Here is a 15,152-nt window from a genome sequence, read left to right as displayed (position 1 = left end):
GAAAGGGACGAAGCTATAGCAGTTCCATAGCTCCGTCCCTCTCTCTCAACCTAAACTGAACGGCTTTAGCACTTCATGGTAGCCCCCCTGATACCGTTTCTGCATCGCCAAATAAGACAAAATTCTAATCATCAAATTCATGAAGTCTGCTAACTACAGAGTGCAAGATACGCCGCAAAAATTTTGCTGAATTATTTCCTAACCAGTTATTGCTAAGCGCTTAAAACTGACATAGCCATACGATATTGATCATATTATTTGTATTGTTGCAGTGCAAGTCGGACTTGCCCGGCAGAGGGCGCGCCTGAGCCGGACTCGGCGCCGCCCGTCGACCTGCCGCGGACCAGAGATGGAGAAATCGACTATGATGGTAAGTACACTAAAGGGCCACCCAACACTCCGTAGAGTTTTTTGAGCGTCAGCGGCACCTAAAAAAGTATCGAGAAGCACCTTTACAAGTTGCACTTCGGGGAGTGTGCTCAAGAGCTACACGAGTTTATATTCCACTGTCCCCGTTCTACCTTTTTCTTTTAGACGCAAGGCTGGTTTCCACCCTCACTTTTTTTTTACTACGTCGGTGGCAAACAAGCATACGGTCCGGCGTGATGGAAAGCGGTCACCGTAACCTATGGACGCCTGCAACTCAACCCATTAGAAACTTGTACATTCCCTTTTGCTGTGTTAAGTACACAGAAAAATGAGTGTACAAGGTCCAAGGAGGGTTCGGGTTGCCGACGACTCAAAGGACAATAAATGGAACAAATTTTGTTCCGTAGATCCTTCCATCACCAGCACGCCGCACCCTCGTTGAGCTCTGGCAGCCTTACTCACCGACAGGAACACACTATATCACTCGGTATTCCACCAATTCGCACGAAGCGCCACGGAGTGGAATTCCTTGTCGGCGTCTATATTTTCCAGCCCATATAACCGATCAAACTTCAAATCAAGGGTGAACAGGCACCTTCTAAGCTTCGCTCCATCGTAGGCCAAGGTGTTTCCCTTGCGCTATGATTTGGGGTTCTTCAAGAAGCAGGTATTTAAGGTACTCAAAGGTCGGCAACGCATAAGTCGCTCCCCCGATGACTGCTTCCCATCAGGCGGCTCGTCTGCTCGTTTGCTACCTATTTCATAAAAAAACGTCTTCACCTCGGCTAGTCAAAAAAGTTGGTAAAAAGTTTTCTAGATGCCGACGCTCAGGAGACGCTACTATGGGCTTGGTCGCAATACTCTGTTCACAGTCGTTCACTCTTGGCAGACTAGCCATTAAGTATATTGAGATGAATGCGCCTCCACTGAGCTCTTGATACCACGAATGGTAGTTGAATTGTTCCTCAAGTTTTATTTTTGTGGTCTAGGTTTGTGCAATTCGGGGTAACCCGCGCGCTGTCTACACTACTTTGACATATCTATTCACTGCCTTTAGTTACCCGTGACCATGATGCATGTAACTGCGTCGAAATACCGGGAGCGAGCCGAGCGAGAATGAAATGTTCAACCTTAATCAAAAGAGTTGGTACATTGCAGAATACAATATTAGATAGATAGATAGAATACTCTTTATTGGCACACCTAGCAAAAGATACAGAAAAAAGATACAGTGGAGACAAAAAAAATGATGATAAATAGAGGCAGACAACAGGCGGCCTTATCGCTAAAAAGTTATCTTTACCAGACAACCTTTGGGTAGCGGAAATAAAAAAAAAAACATAATCAAAAAGAGTAGGTGCTTCGAAATAAAAAATCGTAATCAATGTTCTAAGTTATTCCAAAATTTCCTAACTACCTATCCTCGAGTATATGATATTTATGATTATGATATACCTCGTTCAATCCCTTTTATCAGATCACAAACTTAATTGAGTTTCGTATAATCGATCTCAAGAGTATAATGTATACACTTCGTTATTGTTCATCGTCCTTCATTTGCAAATGGCTTTGGAAAACAATGCTGCGAACTATAGGTCAATAAACTAACACTGCGAATTTCTGCTCACGTGTTAACGATCACTTATTTAAGCAGCGATCCATATCACACGTAATATGGGAACGTATTATATTACATTAGTCATTATCAAATTAGGCTACGACAGGGATAGGCAACCTTTTGAGAAATGCCAACTGAAATACTAAGTAAAACTAGGAGAAGAGGTATTTATCTAAGATCGTCGATCGAAAATTTTGAAAAAAACCCCCGACCGCGACATAGTGTACCGATTTTTATGAAACATGGCTAAGAACACTCCCGACTAACTCAGCTTTCAAACATGCCACAGACAGACACGCACACACACACAGACAGACAAAAAGACAGATACGTCAAACTTATAACACCCGGTCGTTTTTGCGTCGAGGGTTAGAAAGAAGACTTTTGGGTGACTTGAAGAACCACAACCATATCCACCTCATTTTTATTTTTATTGTTGTTAATTTTATTGTGATTATTTGTGATATTTTATGTGTGTACCTAAATTGTATGATCCCAGTTGGTCGAAATAAAGTCATTTAATTTAATATATCCCAAGAGCTGACGCTACCTTTACTTGGCGGAGTACTTAGACTCGAGAAGGTTCTAACCATTGGGGAAATCTAAGCCCGTAGCCAAGAGAACAATCGATCACGCTGCGTGATGTACCTCTATATCGGTCTTCCGTATAGGCGTGACAGACACAGAGCCAATTTCGTATCGTTCGCCACAAAACTTCAAAGATTGCACGCTTAGCTAGAGGGGTTGAAACTAGGGTTGCCACCTTTTCACGCCACATATAAAGTATTTTTTGTCTGACGGTTCCAAAATAAAAAGTACACAGTAAAAAACTAAAGTACTTTTATTATTTTTGCTTAAATACATATTTTTTATTAGATTTAGCACAGGCTAACAATCTGTTTTCGGCTTGAAATATATTTCATGCTTCTAAGCATACAGAGGTTTAAATAAATGAGTAACTCGTTTCGTATAAATTTAATTGATGCTTTGTTTCTGTCGTCCCGCCATTTCGCATTAATTACTGAAAACACCCTTTCGGTGAATGCCGAAGTGGCGGGAACGGACAGTAAACGTGATAGTACCGTACCTTAAACAAGTTGGGGAAAGCAGTTTCCTGGGAAAAAATGGATTCCTATTTTTCCTTGAACCTACTATTATAAATTTTCTACCTTACATCATTCAGCATGTTCACTTCTATATATAAGCAATCCATGTCTAATTTAGATTGGATATTTATCATTTCAGCTAAGTATATTGAATATGACTTAATGCTGAATTTATATCAAAGTGACTTATCATAGCTAACCAATTGTCATTATCAAAGTTAAACCATGTTTCTAGATAGCTTAAAGCTTAAATTTGTCTATGAACAAGTCAAAATTTTGCAAATTTTATTTTTTTGCCCAGGTGAAGATTGCTTAACTAATTCTATTTTATGCATTGTAATAAACCCATAAAATTTATCCTGTTTTCTTTTCTGTAAATCTTTTTTTATATTTGTCATTATATTGAAAACATCTAAAACTGTAATTGAGCATTTTCAGAATTTGGGTCCCCCCAATTAGCAAAAGTTGTTAACAAAAATTAACTCGCTGTCAGTTTTGTGACGACAATTAAGCATAATATCTGTCTAAAAATTTACTTTTTTCACATTCTGAATGTAGATTATCGCTTAAAGTTTATGTAATTAACACAAAAACAATATTTTTATTGAAATTTCATGCTTAATTATCGTCACAAAACTGACAGTGAGAAAATTGTTAACAACTTTCGCTAATTGGGGGGTCCCAAATTCAGAAAATGCCCAATTCAATCACCCTCCAGGCTTTTAACAGTATTAACTGTTTTACCAAATACATTTAATATATGGCTGCAATAATTTAAATACACTTCAGAGTTTTTGAGTTGCGTTCAGAAACATTCATAACGTACTTTAGTGTTCACTATTTACTAATTACTGATTTACTAGATAAGATTTACTGATTTACTATTTACTAATATAGATTTACTAATATACATAGAGATACTACACATTTCAAAAATTCGCGTGCTTCGATTATAAAAATGCCATCAATGAATAAATAGCGTAAATAAAGTATTTTGGCGTACTTTATGTGTTTCGTAAAATATAAAGTACAAACATCTAAAATACAGTACAATACTTTATATTAAAGTACGGGTGGCAACCCTAGTTGAAACTGTGGAAAGAGTATAATGTAGTCGTCGCGTGTTTGTTATCAAGCAGGGTTGGCTTTACTGCGACACTGTTATGTACTTAAATCATTGCCTTTTGTGCCTTTGTGCTGAAAAAAGGCTTGAATTATGCCTGTCCACTTGAAAGGGTGTGAAATATATACCTACTTATAAAAATCTAAGGAGACACTTGCCTTTTGTGACTTTAAGTTCAGGAAAGGCTTAGCCGCCTTAGCAACGCTTTCATGAAATGATCGTCCCCCTTCCTATTGTAAAACGCGATTTGGCAAGCTATCTCAATCGTATATGGACACTAGACATCGGTTTTTACAAGAAAGATGACCCGCATTTATATGAGAGATACTTTACGTTGCTACGCAAATGTGCACCCATTTCCTCGAATAATTCGAAACACAGCTTGAATCTCAATGGAGATTAAATCACCTGTAATATTAGTCACAACCACTCGAGATTACAGTAAACGGCACACATATTTCGCACAGGAATTTGACGTTTGTATACTTACCGGAATCCAGGGATATTATCGTATTGCATAAATTAGGACGAAGAGACACACAGCGTGTGACAGCTTGTATTAATTATTCCTCCTGAGGATGTTGTCTGAACGCCTAGATTGCCGCCTCACAAAATACTGGGTAGAGGTGGTGATAGGCGCAGACAAATAGCCTGGCTCGGTGTTGTCTCCTCTCACTAATTTTAAGTATGTAAATATAGTTATTTTGTATTATTTGTTATATGTATATAGTTATAAGTACATACTAACATAGTCCGTAAGTCACTATATTTTACTAACAAAATTATGGATTTATTTCAGACCAAATGGGTCTGAAATAAACGAATTTTATTTTATTATTTATTAAGGCTTCGCGTTGTCACTTAGTCATGTGTGTATGTTATACTAGTATGGTTGAGATGGCATCACGTCTAATCATGCCAAATTTTTAACACAGTAACATCAGAATGGTATCTGAATTATTAACGAAACTGACGTCTTGCATGTTGGTGCGACTACGAAACTCTGCATTCCTCATTCTTGCAACAACACAACACTTAAATTCTTCTACAACACTTAAATTTAAATACCAAACTCAAAGCATTACAGTAAAACCTTGTACACACACTCCAGGATTTCCGTCTCATTTACATTTACAGTTAGTACTTTCACAAAACCACCAAAAATGTTTCACAGAACGACCGCCATTACAGCGTAGCAAGGAAACATAAGCCGGGATCAACCTCGGGAGCAATGTATGCAAATTATTTGAGCCCTAATGGCAACCTTCACAAATGTCGCACGTCAGACCTCATTCCCTTTGCTTTTGGAGCTACCCAATCCCATCATACGTATTTGAGGCTGGTAAATACTGAAAAGTGACTAGACAGTCAAACCAAGGTAATTTATTTAGCAGCATTTTAGTGGGACTTGCTGATGAGAAAATGTGGTTTTAATCACTGATTTAAACTTTCACGATATTACGCATAATTATTTTTAAAATCGGGACTTAATCGCGCGATTAAGTCCCGATTCTAAAAATAATTATGTGGCGTTAGCCGTCAAACTTCAATATTATCTGACGTTTAACCCCTCGTAAATAGACACAGACACAGATTTCTGGTCTACGAATTTTAATCTTCTTTTAAATCTCAATCACCATTTTCTTATAATTCTTTTGACGATCAGTTGAAAATCTTGAACAAGTTCTTGGGTCATCGAAAAGGGATCTTATCCATGTGTGAATGAAAACTGTGACCTTATTGAAGTGTTTGTATTTGTTTTTAAGGTATATAATAATTAAAACCTTTTATTTAGTACATTTACTTTGTAAAAAAGCAAAGTAGGAAGCGCTAGTAGCCTAGCGGCAAGTACGTGCGACTTTCGTTCCGGAGGTCGCGGGTTCGAACCCCGGCTCGCACCAATGAGTTTTTCGGAATTTATGTGCGAAATGTCTTTGATATTTACCAGTCGCTTTTCGGTGAAGGAAAACATCGTGATGAAACCGAACTAATTCCAATTAGGTCTAGTTTACCCTTCGGGTTGGAAGGTCAGATGGCACTTTCGTAAAAACTAGTGCCTACGTCAAATCTTGTGATTAGTTATCAAAGCGGACCCCATGAGCCATGGCAAATGCCGGGATAACGCAAGGAGGATGTGATTTACTGTGTACTAGCAGTGTTAAAAAAGAGTATAGTCGGGGAACGCAGCCCAATCCTAAAATTCGTGACGGGATAATAGTGATAAAACTGATAAATGTAGTCTCTAGTTTTAATAGATCCCTGATGTTGATATCAGTTTGGAATAACAGGGAAGGATGACAGGTATTAGGCTTAATAACGATTACATATTGTTCACGAGTGAGTTATGGCTCAGTTATGATACTGTCTACATAAATACGAATTAAGTATATTATCGTTTATGTCATGTTTAGACCTGCCACGACTCAGCGACGACTCAACATAAATTATACAAAATAAAGTTTTATTCTATTCTATTATATTCTATTCTATTCAACGTTACGTTACGTGTATTAAAGCTTTCTACAATGCAGGTTTTCGTGAATTTTGACAGACAAGTATTAGGTATTTAGTTACCTTGAAATCCTTGATAGATAGATAGATAGATAGAATACTCTTTATTGGCACACCTCAGCAAAACATACAGTGGAGACAAAACAAATGATTATAAATAGAGGCAGACAACAGGCGGTCTTATCGCTAAAGAGCGATCTCTACCAGACAACTTGATGTTTCATACTTAGCCGCAAGGAGTGACCATGAGTAGTGTTTGATCTTTACGCTCATTTTTGTGTTTACATTAATTGTACGTATTTGTTTTATGCATTTTTCTACTCGTTGACTTTAATCTGTCAATTAGGACACCATAGACTAAACTATACGTGCTTTTCAGTGTTGGATAGTCTTTGACACTTAGGGCCACTTGCACCAAGGAAAATGGAGGGTTAACCCGAGGGTTAACCCACCATTTTATATGGAATTTGACAGATGACAGCCCACTAACCCTGAGTTAAGTGGTTGGTGCAAGTGGGCCTTAGTCAACTATAATATTTCATTACACTTTAGTTAACTGAAAAAAAAAACAAAAATAGACCTTCATACAAGTTCTATACTAATTTGCGATACCTGGCAATTTTTTCTGCATCTGAATCAAACACATTTTTTTAATCTATCGCGTTATCGACCAATCAGAGACGGTTATTACAAACAATTGGTTGCCAGGTAATTCGATGTTACAATACAACGGTGAACGACGCTATTAACATTAATTTTAACATGAATGATGATATTTTTCGTCCATTGATGATGAAGATGATGACTCATAGAAAAACTGTTGTATACAATAGTGATATAATTAAACTTTTCACTCTCGTACCATACTATTAGGCCACTCAGCAAGCTTCGTGGCCTAAACATGGTACTCGACTAAAAACCTTTGTATTATATCACGATTGTATAAATTACTATTTCAATTAAGTCCTAGCTTGATGCGTTATCTTTTTCAATCGAATTACAAGTGTTGTTCTGAGTCTGAGTGAAAATAAGGTTGTTTACTCGCCTTCTCTGACAGTACTAACAAGCCCCGCCTTCGCTAGCGTGTGTACAAACAAACACACTGTAGTAAGCTGTGCATGCAATAATGAATAGTATTACAACAGACTTTAAACGGAAGACTAAAGCTCTGGGACTTTAACTTATATGAATGCAAAAAACTCAATTTATATGAGCTGGGTATTGTTAAATAGATGTAGATTTTAGTGTAGGGACGCCCGGCTCGATATACAGGCTGGCTGTCGATCACATGCCGTATTCGTGCCTAATTGTATATTGTATTATTTATTGTTATTAAAATACAGTGACAAACTTATATCTAACATATAGTCCCACAAAACTCTGGAACAGAACGAGTGTTAATGACTGCCTATCTTAGGAAAGTTTAAAGTTTTAATCACAAAACTATTTGGGGTGGTTCCAGTTTCCAAATATAGGTAGGTACTATCAGCTGCAAAAGTAGGAAGCGCTGGTGGCCTAGCGGTAAGAGCGTGCGACATTCGATCCGGAGGTCGCGGGTTCGAACCCGGCTCGTACCAATGAGTTTTTCTGAACTTATATACGAAATGTCATTTGATATTTGCCAGTCGCTTTTCGGTGAAGGAAAACATCGTGAGGAAACCGGACTAATTCCAATAAGGCCTAGTTACCCTTCGGGTTGGAAGGTCAGATGGCAGTCGCTTTCGTAAAAACTAGTGCCTACGCCAAATCTTGGGATTAGTTGTCAAAGCGGACCCCAGGCTCCCATGAGCCGTGGCAAATGCCGGGATAACGCAAGGAGGATGATGATGACTATCAGCTGCAAAAGTGCATGGTGAATTTATTAATGAATTCATTCATAATTTCTTCATGCACTTTTGCAACTGATAGTAAATACGTCCAATTATTCTGTGATCAGAATATGACCTGGGTACGGTACGTAGCCGAATGGCACAAACGCTCACGAAACGAAACGCTCGTAGATATTTATCTCTATCGCTCTTGCGTATTGGCGCGACAGAGCCAGACTACCTTTCGCGGCGTTTCGCGTCGCAGAGATGCCATTCGGCTGCGGCACCTGATACAGTACAGTCGGCTGCAGAGAAAAAGGTAACAGCGTGGACAATGTAATAACATTATGACCGTATCATAATGTGATTTAGCCTAACAAGTCTTACGTGTCAGCCTTGAGACACGGAAGCACGCAAGTCTAGAGGTCAGCCTGAATCACACCTAATGATTTCAGTGGACCTTGAACTGGCACTGTTTCTTGATAACCCTAAGTCCGTTTTCACATTATCCGATCCGATATCGGATGTCGGAAGGATTTCTATAGAAAAAATCGAAGATGGCGCCAGTAATGTATGGGATATCGGTCCGATATCCGATATCGGATCGGATAATGTGAAAACGCACTAAAACTTACTACTTAACCCATATGTGCCCAACACATATATATTTTTCCCTATTTTTTGTGACAACCTTATTCTTTTACCTACTTATTTTAATGAGTAGTAGCGTGTTTTCAGCAGTGGGTCGAAAACGACCCTGTGGGCATATATGGGTTAATACAGGCGGTTACTTCTTGTTATTTAGTTTGTACTTTTATTAGGTACAATGCGTCATTTAATCGGTCGGATGAATCCCATGTAGGACATTTTCAGAATTTGGGACCCAAAACTAGCGTGTCATTAACAAAAATTAACTCGCTGCCAGTTTTCTGACGATAATTATTAATTAAGCATGAGATTTCAATATAAATATTGTTTTTGTGTTAATTACATAAACTTTCAGCGATAATCTACATTCTGAACGTGAAAAAAGTTAATTTTTAGACAGATTTTATGCTTTTTGGATTTCTTTCAACCCCTTTTTGTCAAGAGTGGCACTGAAACTTGAGTATTTCATGTGCTCCGCCTACCCCTTTATGGGATACAGGCGTGATTATGTTTATGTACCTATGTAAATAAGTTGTTGTTTATACTTGCTATGTTGTTTCGTGTATTGAGGTGTGCAATAAGGAGTATTTGTATTGTATTGTATTGTAAATATGTATGTATTTTATGCTTAATTGTCGTCACAAAACTGAGAGCTAGTTAATTGTTGTCAACAACTTACGTTAATTTTGGGTCCCAAATTCTGAAAATGCCTCATGTTACGTCAATTGTCTGTAATGTATCTAAAATGGCGTACAAGTTCGCGCGCCATCTAAATGGGTCCTTATTCAACATTTACATAGCAAATGCTCAACAAACGCCTCTCAAAGCGAATCCTTCCAAAATTGGCACGTGCCAATTTGCCTTAAGACATCTGTTACATCCTCCTCACATCACAGTCCCTACGTGCTTAAAATATTCCACACTCCAGTGAACAGTCGACCTCTGATGTATCGAAGCGGGCAAAGTGCTCACAAATATCGGAACACGACTCTTGGTAGTAGTATTATAACCTACTACAAGTAGCTTTTTCCCGCAGCTTCTCTCGCGTTAAATTCAACAAGAGCGTGTCGGGCCACGCTCAGTGTAGGGTTCCGTAGTTTTCCGTATTTTTCTCAAAAACTACTGAACCTATCAAGTTTAAAACAATTTTCCTAGAAAGTCTTTATAAAGTTCTACTTTAGCGATTTTTTTCATATTTTTTAAACATATGGTTCAAAAGTTAGAGGGGGGGGACGCACTTTTTTTCCTTTAGGAGCGATTATTTCCGAAAATATTAATATTATCAAAAAACGATCTTAGTAAACCCTTATTCATTTTTAAATACCTATCCAACAATATATCACACGTTGGGGTTGAAATGAAAAAAAATATCAGCCCCCACTTTACATGTAGGGGGGGTACCCTAATAAAACATCTTTTTCCATTTTTTATTTTTGCACTTTGTTGGCGTGATTGATATACATATTGGTACCAAATTTCAGCATTCTAATGCTTACGGTTACTGAGATTATCCGCGGACGGACGGACGGACGGACGGACGGACAGACAGACATGGCGAAACTATAAGGGTTCCTAGTTGACTACGGAACCCTAAAAATTGCGTATTGCTCCTTACAAACTTTCACACCCCATTTTAGGAAAGTGGGGGGTTAGAAAGAGACGAAAGTAACCTATGATCCTCTCCATCCCTTCAACTATCCATACTTCCATACTTACTAATATTATTTATATTATAAATGGGAAAGTGTGTTTGTCTGTTTGTTTGTCCGTCTTTCACGGCAGAACGGAGCGACGAGTTGTCGTGATTTTTTAAGTGGAGATACTTGAAGGGATGGAGAGCGACATAGGCTACTTTTTGTCTCTTTCTAAAAGCTAGTCTCCACATAAAAAAACACGTCAATCCGTCGCTCCGTTTTGCCGTGACAAACAAACAGACGCACACACTTTCCCTTTTTATAATAAATATTAGTATGGATTTACTTTACGATACTTGATAGGCTACATAGAATCGACATATCATGACAGGGCATTTTTCCGACCTTGGCCTTCAAGTAAGACGGGGCGTCGATAACGTTATGACTTATGATATGACGTGTTATGGCTCCATCTATTGCCAATATCGTTCAGTTGATTCATGAAGACATCAAAAACAAAATGGGTTTAAGAAAAAATATGAAATAACTGAGTAATTTTTTGCTTAATTTAGTTGTCTAATACTGCATGGTTATAAGGTTGAGGGCTTAGAGGGTGACTGTGCCCAATTCGAAGGTATTGATATTAATCCAGCTAAACACCCTTGGGCTATAATTAGATGATCTGCCACCTCATTCCCTAAGTCGGAGACATAAGCTTGATGCTTCGCGCTAATAATGAGGGGCCTACCTTTCATAATGTGGGCTTAGGGCTTAGTGTTTAGTACAGAATATTTTTGACTGAATAATTGACAGAAGACAAATTGGGTATCTTGGTGGCGTAATACTGTCTCGGTTTTCATAAGCCATATAGGGATTAGAGATCATATCAGGGGATAGCTTAAATAATACCGATAGCAAAGTAATGGAAAATATCACTCTTTATTATGAAGAAAATTAACAGCCACACTCACTAGAACCAAAAATTACATATGTTTTTCTATGACTTTTACAAGGACCTATACATACATACACACATGTTTCAGTGCCACTCTTGGCAAATAAGGGGTTGAAAGAAAACGAAACTGTGACATTGCAGTGACAGGTTGCCAGCCTCTCGCCTACGCCACAATTTAACCCAACAACCAAATTTAACAAGGACCTATCTAGGACCGTAATCTTAAAAAAGTCAAAATTGACGCTGAGCCTAGTGTTTTGGCTCCCTATTTACTAAAAGCATGGGTTCATACATATACTTACATATACTTACTCCTGTATTCCGAAAATGCAAAACATATTTGTTAAATAAGTCTTACAATCAACTGTTACATCTTGGCAATTTCTCCTGTGTGATGTCGGATTAACAAATTCACCACCCCCTTTCCTCGTGATGTTGCTGTCGTAGAAGTCTACTGTGGGGTGTGGGTTCAATTTATTTAACGGTTTTATCCACAGTAACTAACTAATGGTATTTGTTGCAGCGTTATACGAGGAGGAGTCAGACAGCGAACTCGGTTCGATGGAGAACCATGGGTCCGTGGTCACGCATCTGCTGTCGCAGGTCAAGATTGGAATGGACCTCACCAAGGTATGGTTATGATACTTATCATATACATTCTGACCGAAGACCGGTCTAGCTTGTTAGTGACCCTGCCTGCTAAGGCGGGCCCTGGGTCGAATCCCGGTAAGGGCATTTCGAAACGCCACCGAAACGCCGCAGAAATGTAGTCTCTGGCTCTGTCGCGCCAATACGCAAGAGCGATAGAGATAGATAGCTACGAAGGATATTATCGTGAGCGTTTCGTGAGCGTTTGTGCATTCCGCTACGCACACAAATATTTGTTACGGAGTCATGAATGTTTTCTTTGCGTATAAGTATTTGTATATTATATATATCGTTGTTTTAATCCGGAGGTCGCGGGTTCGAACCCCGGCTCGTACCAATGAGTTTTTCGCAACTTATGTGCGAAATGTCATTTTGATATGTGCCAGTCGCTTTTCGGTGAAGGAAAACATCGTGAGGAAACCGGACTAATTGTAATAAGGCCTAGTTACCCTTTGGGTTGGAAGGTCAGATGGCAGTCGTTTTCGTAAAACTAGAGCCTACGCCAAATCTTGGGATTAGTTGTCAAAGCGGACCCCAGGCTCCCATGAGCCGTGGCAAAATGCCGGGATAACGCAAGGAGGCTGATGATATATATCGTTGTTTGAGTACCACAACACAAGCCTTCTTGAGCTAATCTTTGGACTCGGACACTCTGTGTAAGAATGTCCTATTATATTTATTTATTTGATTTGTTTTATATTTATATGTCCCGTAACGTTCTATCCTATTGGCTAAAGTGTCTAAAATTAACCGTGACCTATACAAGTATTATAAAAGACAGCAAACGACCACGCCGGGTCCAATAACAATCGAGCTTCGGCAAAGTTTCGAAATAATCCTTCAGCGACGTTGTTATATTTCTCGAAACTTCGACACTGAATACTGGAAAAGACTGTCGAAAGTCGTGAGAGAGTTTTGTTTAGTCTTTAAACTTTATTCTTTATGGACAGAGTACTAAAGAGACTTTCGTAGGGTTATATATCTTTGAGGTCACTTATTATAAACAATTAGTTGAAATTGCCCCAGTCGAAATGTCCCGAGTTACCTTATAGCCGTCAATCCTTACCAGATTTTTATTTTACCACATGGTGGCAAACAAGCATACAGCCTGCCTGATGGTAAGCAATCACAAATAAGCACATTTATCACAAAAATAATATAAAAACAAACAAATAAACACAGCAAATATAATATACAATAATATAGAATCAATCAAATACAAATATAGAATCAGGTTTGTGCTATCCCTTGTGGGGTTTCTGATACGACGAATTTCAAGAAAAGATCTTGAATGACGATAACGCACTTACACAGCTGGTGTTACGGATGTAACGGATGTCAATGGGTGACAGTAATCGCTTACCATCAAGCGATGCGATGTCTGTTCGTTTGCCTCTAATAGCATGAAGAAATAATGTACGCTTCTAAAAAACATGTTCAACGTAATCTATCCTGTCATTCATAGTGTCTTTTCACAAGCATCTTAGCGTTTTTGCCTCTTTCGGCGAGCAACCATTTTGTAAGAATAAAAAGTTAGCATTCTCTTGGGAAATACAGAAATCCTTTCGTGTTTCTTTGAATTAAATTGTGAATAGTGTTGTTTATTATAATGTAAAATATGTATGCCCTGCGCGCCGTTGTTTTATGCGATCAATTAAAAGTATGGAAAATGACCTGAAGTAAAATGAACTTATACATTCTATCATACATTCCGTGATCGCATGCTTTGAACGCTGCGTCCGGTCTTTCGCGCTCACAACCGGAACAACAAATTGAATATGAAGTTTCTGTTCATTTGTCTTCTTCTCTTAGCGTTTAAGCGGCAGTAGGCTTTGTTATAGATTTTGAATGACTCGCTCCCCTGTGCCTTATTTATCACACAAAGAATGATAAAATTCACAGTTTCCAATATGTCCATACCTGGGCGTTTTCCAAATTAAATCCCGAAAATCGAATTTCACCTGATCTGGACGTGTTTGGGCTCATTCTACTCAGAATCACGAGCTGATTCGATCCCGACGATAAAAAAATGTGTCCCAAATTTTCCATACAAAATTCGAGTTTCCAATACGTCACGCTCGTAGTAAGTTCATACTAAAATCGTGACGTAAAAGGAAAAAATATTAGGACACTTTTTTTTTATCGTCGGGATCGAATCAGCTCGTGATTCTGAGTAGAATGAGCCCAGACACGTCCAGATCTGGTGAAATTCGATTTTCGGGATTTAATTTGGAAAACGCCCACCTCTCTTTTCGACGTAGTTTAAGGACACTAGGAACTGGAACGAACGTAGTTTAAAGGAGAATTCCGGGGCACGTACGTACCCGGGTTTGTTCACTTTTGTACGCTTAACCGATTCGCTGCGTATTCCATTTTCGAAAACTTTAGGCGTAAAATACCTTGATGACACGGCTCCCGTGTCATCCGCACAGAAACTTAAAAATGAATATGTTTATTTACAGGTCGTCCTCCCCACTTTTATACTAGAAAGGCGATCGTTGCTGGAGATGTACGCGGACTCTTTCGCGCACCCCGACCAGTTTGTCAAGTAAGTGCCACATGAACTCTTGATTAAGGACTTCCAAAATTTCCTTCATCAGAAACGTTAAATAAATGTTGGCTATAAAAGGCTATTCCATCGAAAATCCCCAAATTAAAATTCAACCGCTTCAAGTGATGTTTAGTGTCCTTAAAAGTATTTCAGTGTATTAAATGAAATATCATCAAATCAA

General features: G+C 38.6%; 1 protein-coding gene across 1 annotated transcript in view; it reads left to right on the top strand.

Annotated features, from left to right (window-relative positions):
• Positions 1-15,152, top strand: part of LOC125234813 (oxysterol-binding protein-related protein 9) — a 171,547-nt gene that overhangs the window by 135,356 nt on the left and 21,039 nt on the right. The window contains exons 9-11 of the mRNA XM_048141219.1: positions 273-370; positions 12,296-12,402; positions 14,883-14,968. Coding sequence (XP_047997176.1) covers positions 273-370; positions 12,296-12,402; positions 14,883-14,968 — 291 coding nt within the window. The remainder of the gene's footprint in view (positions 1-272; positions 371-12,295; positions 12,403-14,882; positions 14,969-15,152) is intronic.

This window comes from Leguminivora glycinivorella, chromosome 16 (assembly GCF_023078275.1).
Source record: "Leguminivora glycinivorella isolate SPB_JAAS2020 chromosome 16, LegGlyc_1.1, whole genome shotgun sequence".
NCBI classification, from domain to species: Eukaryota; Metazoa; Arthropoda; class Insecta; order Lepidoptera; family Tortricidae; genus Leguminivora; species Leguminivora glycinivorella.
The sequence above is the reverse complement of the archived record's forward strand: the minus strand, read 5'-3'. Positions and strand labels throughout refer to the sequence as shown.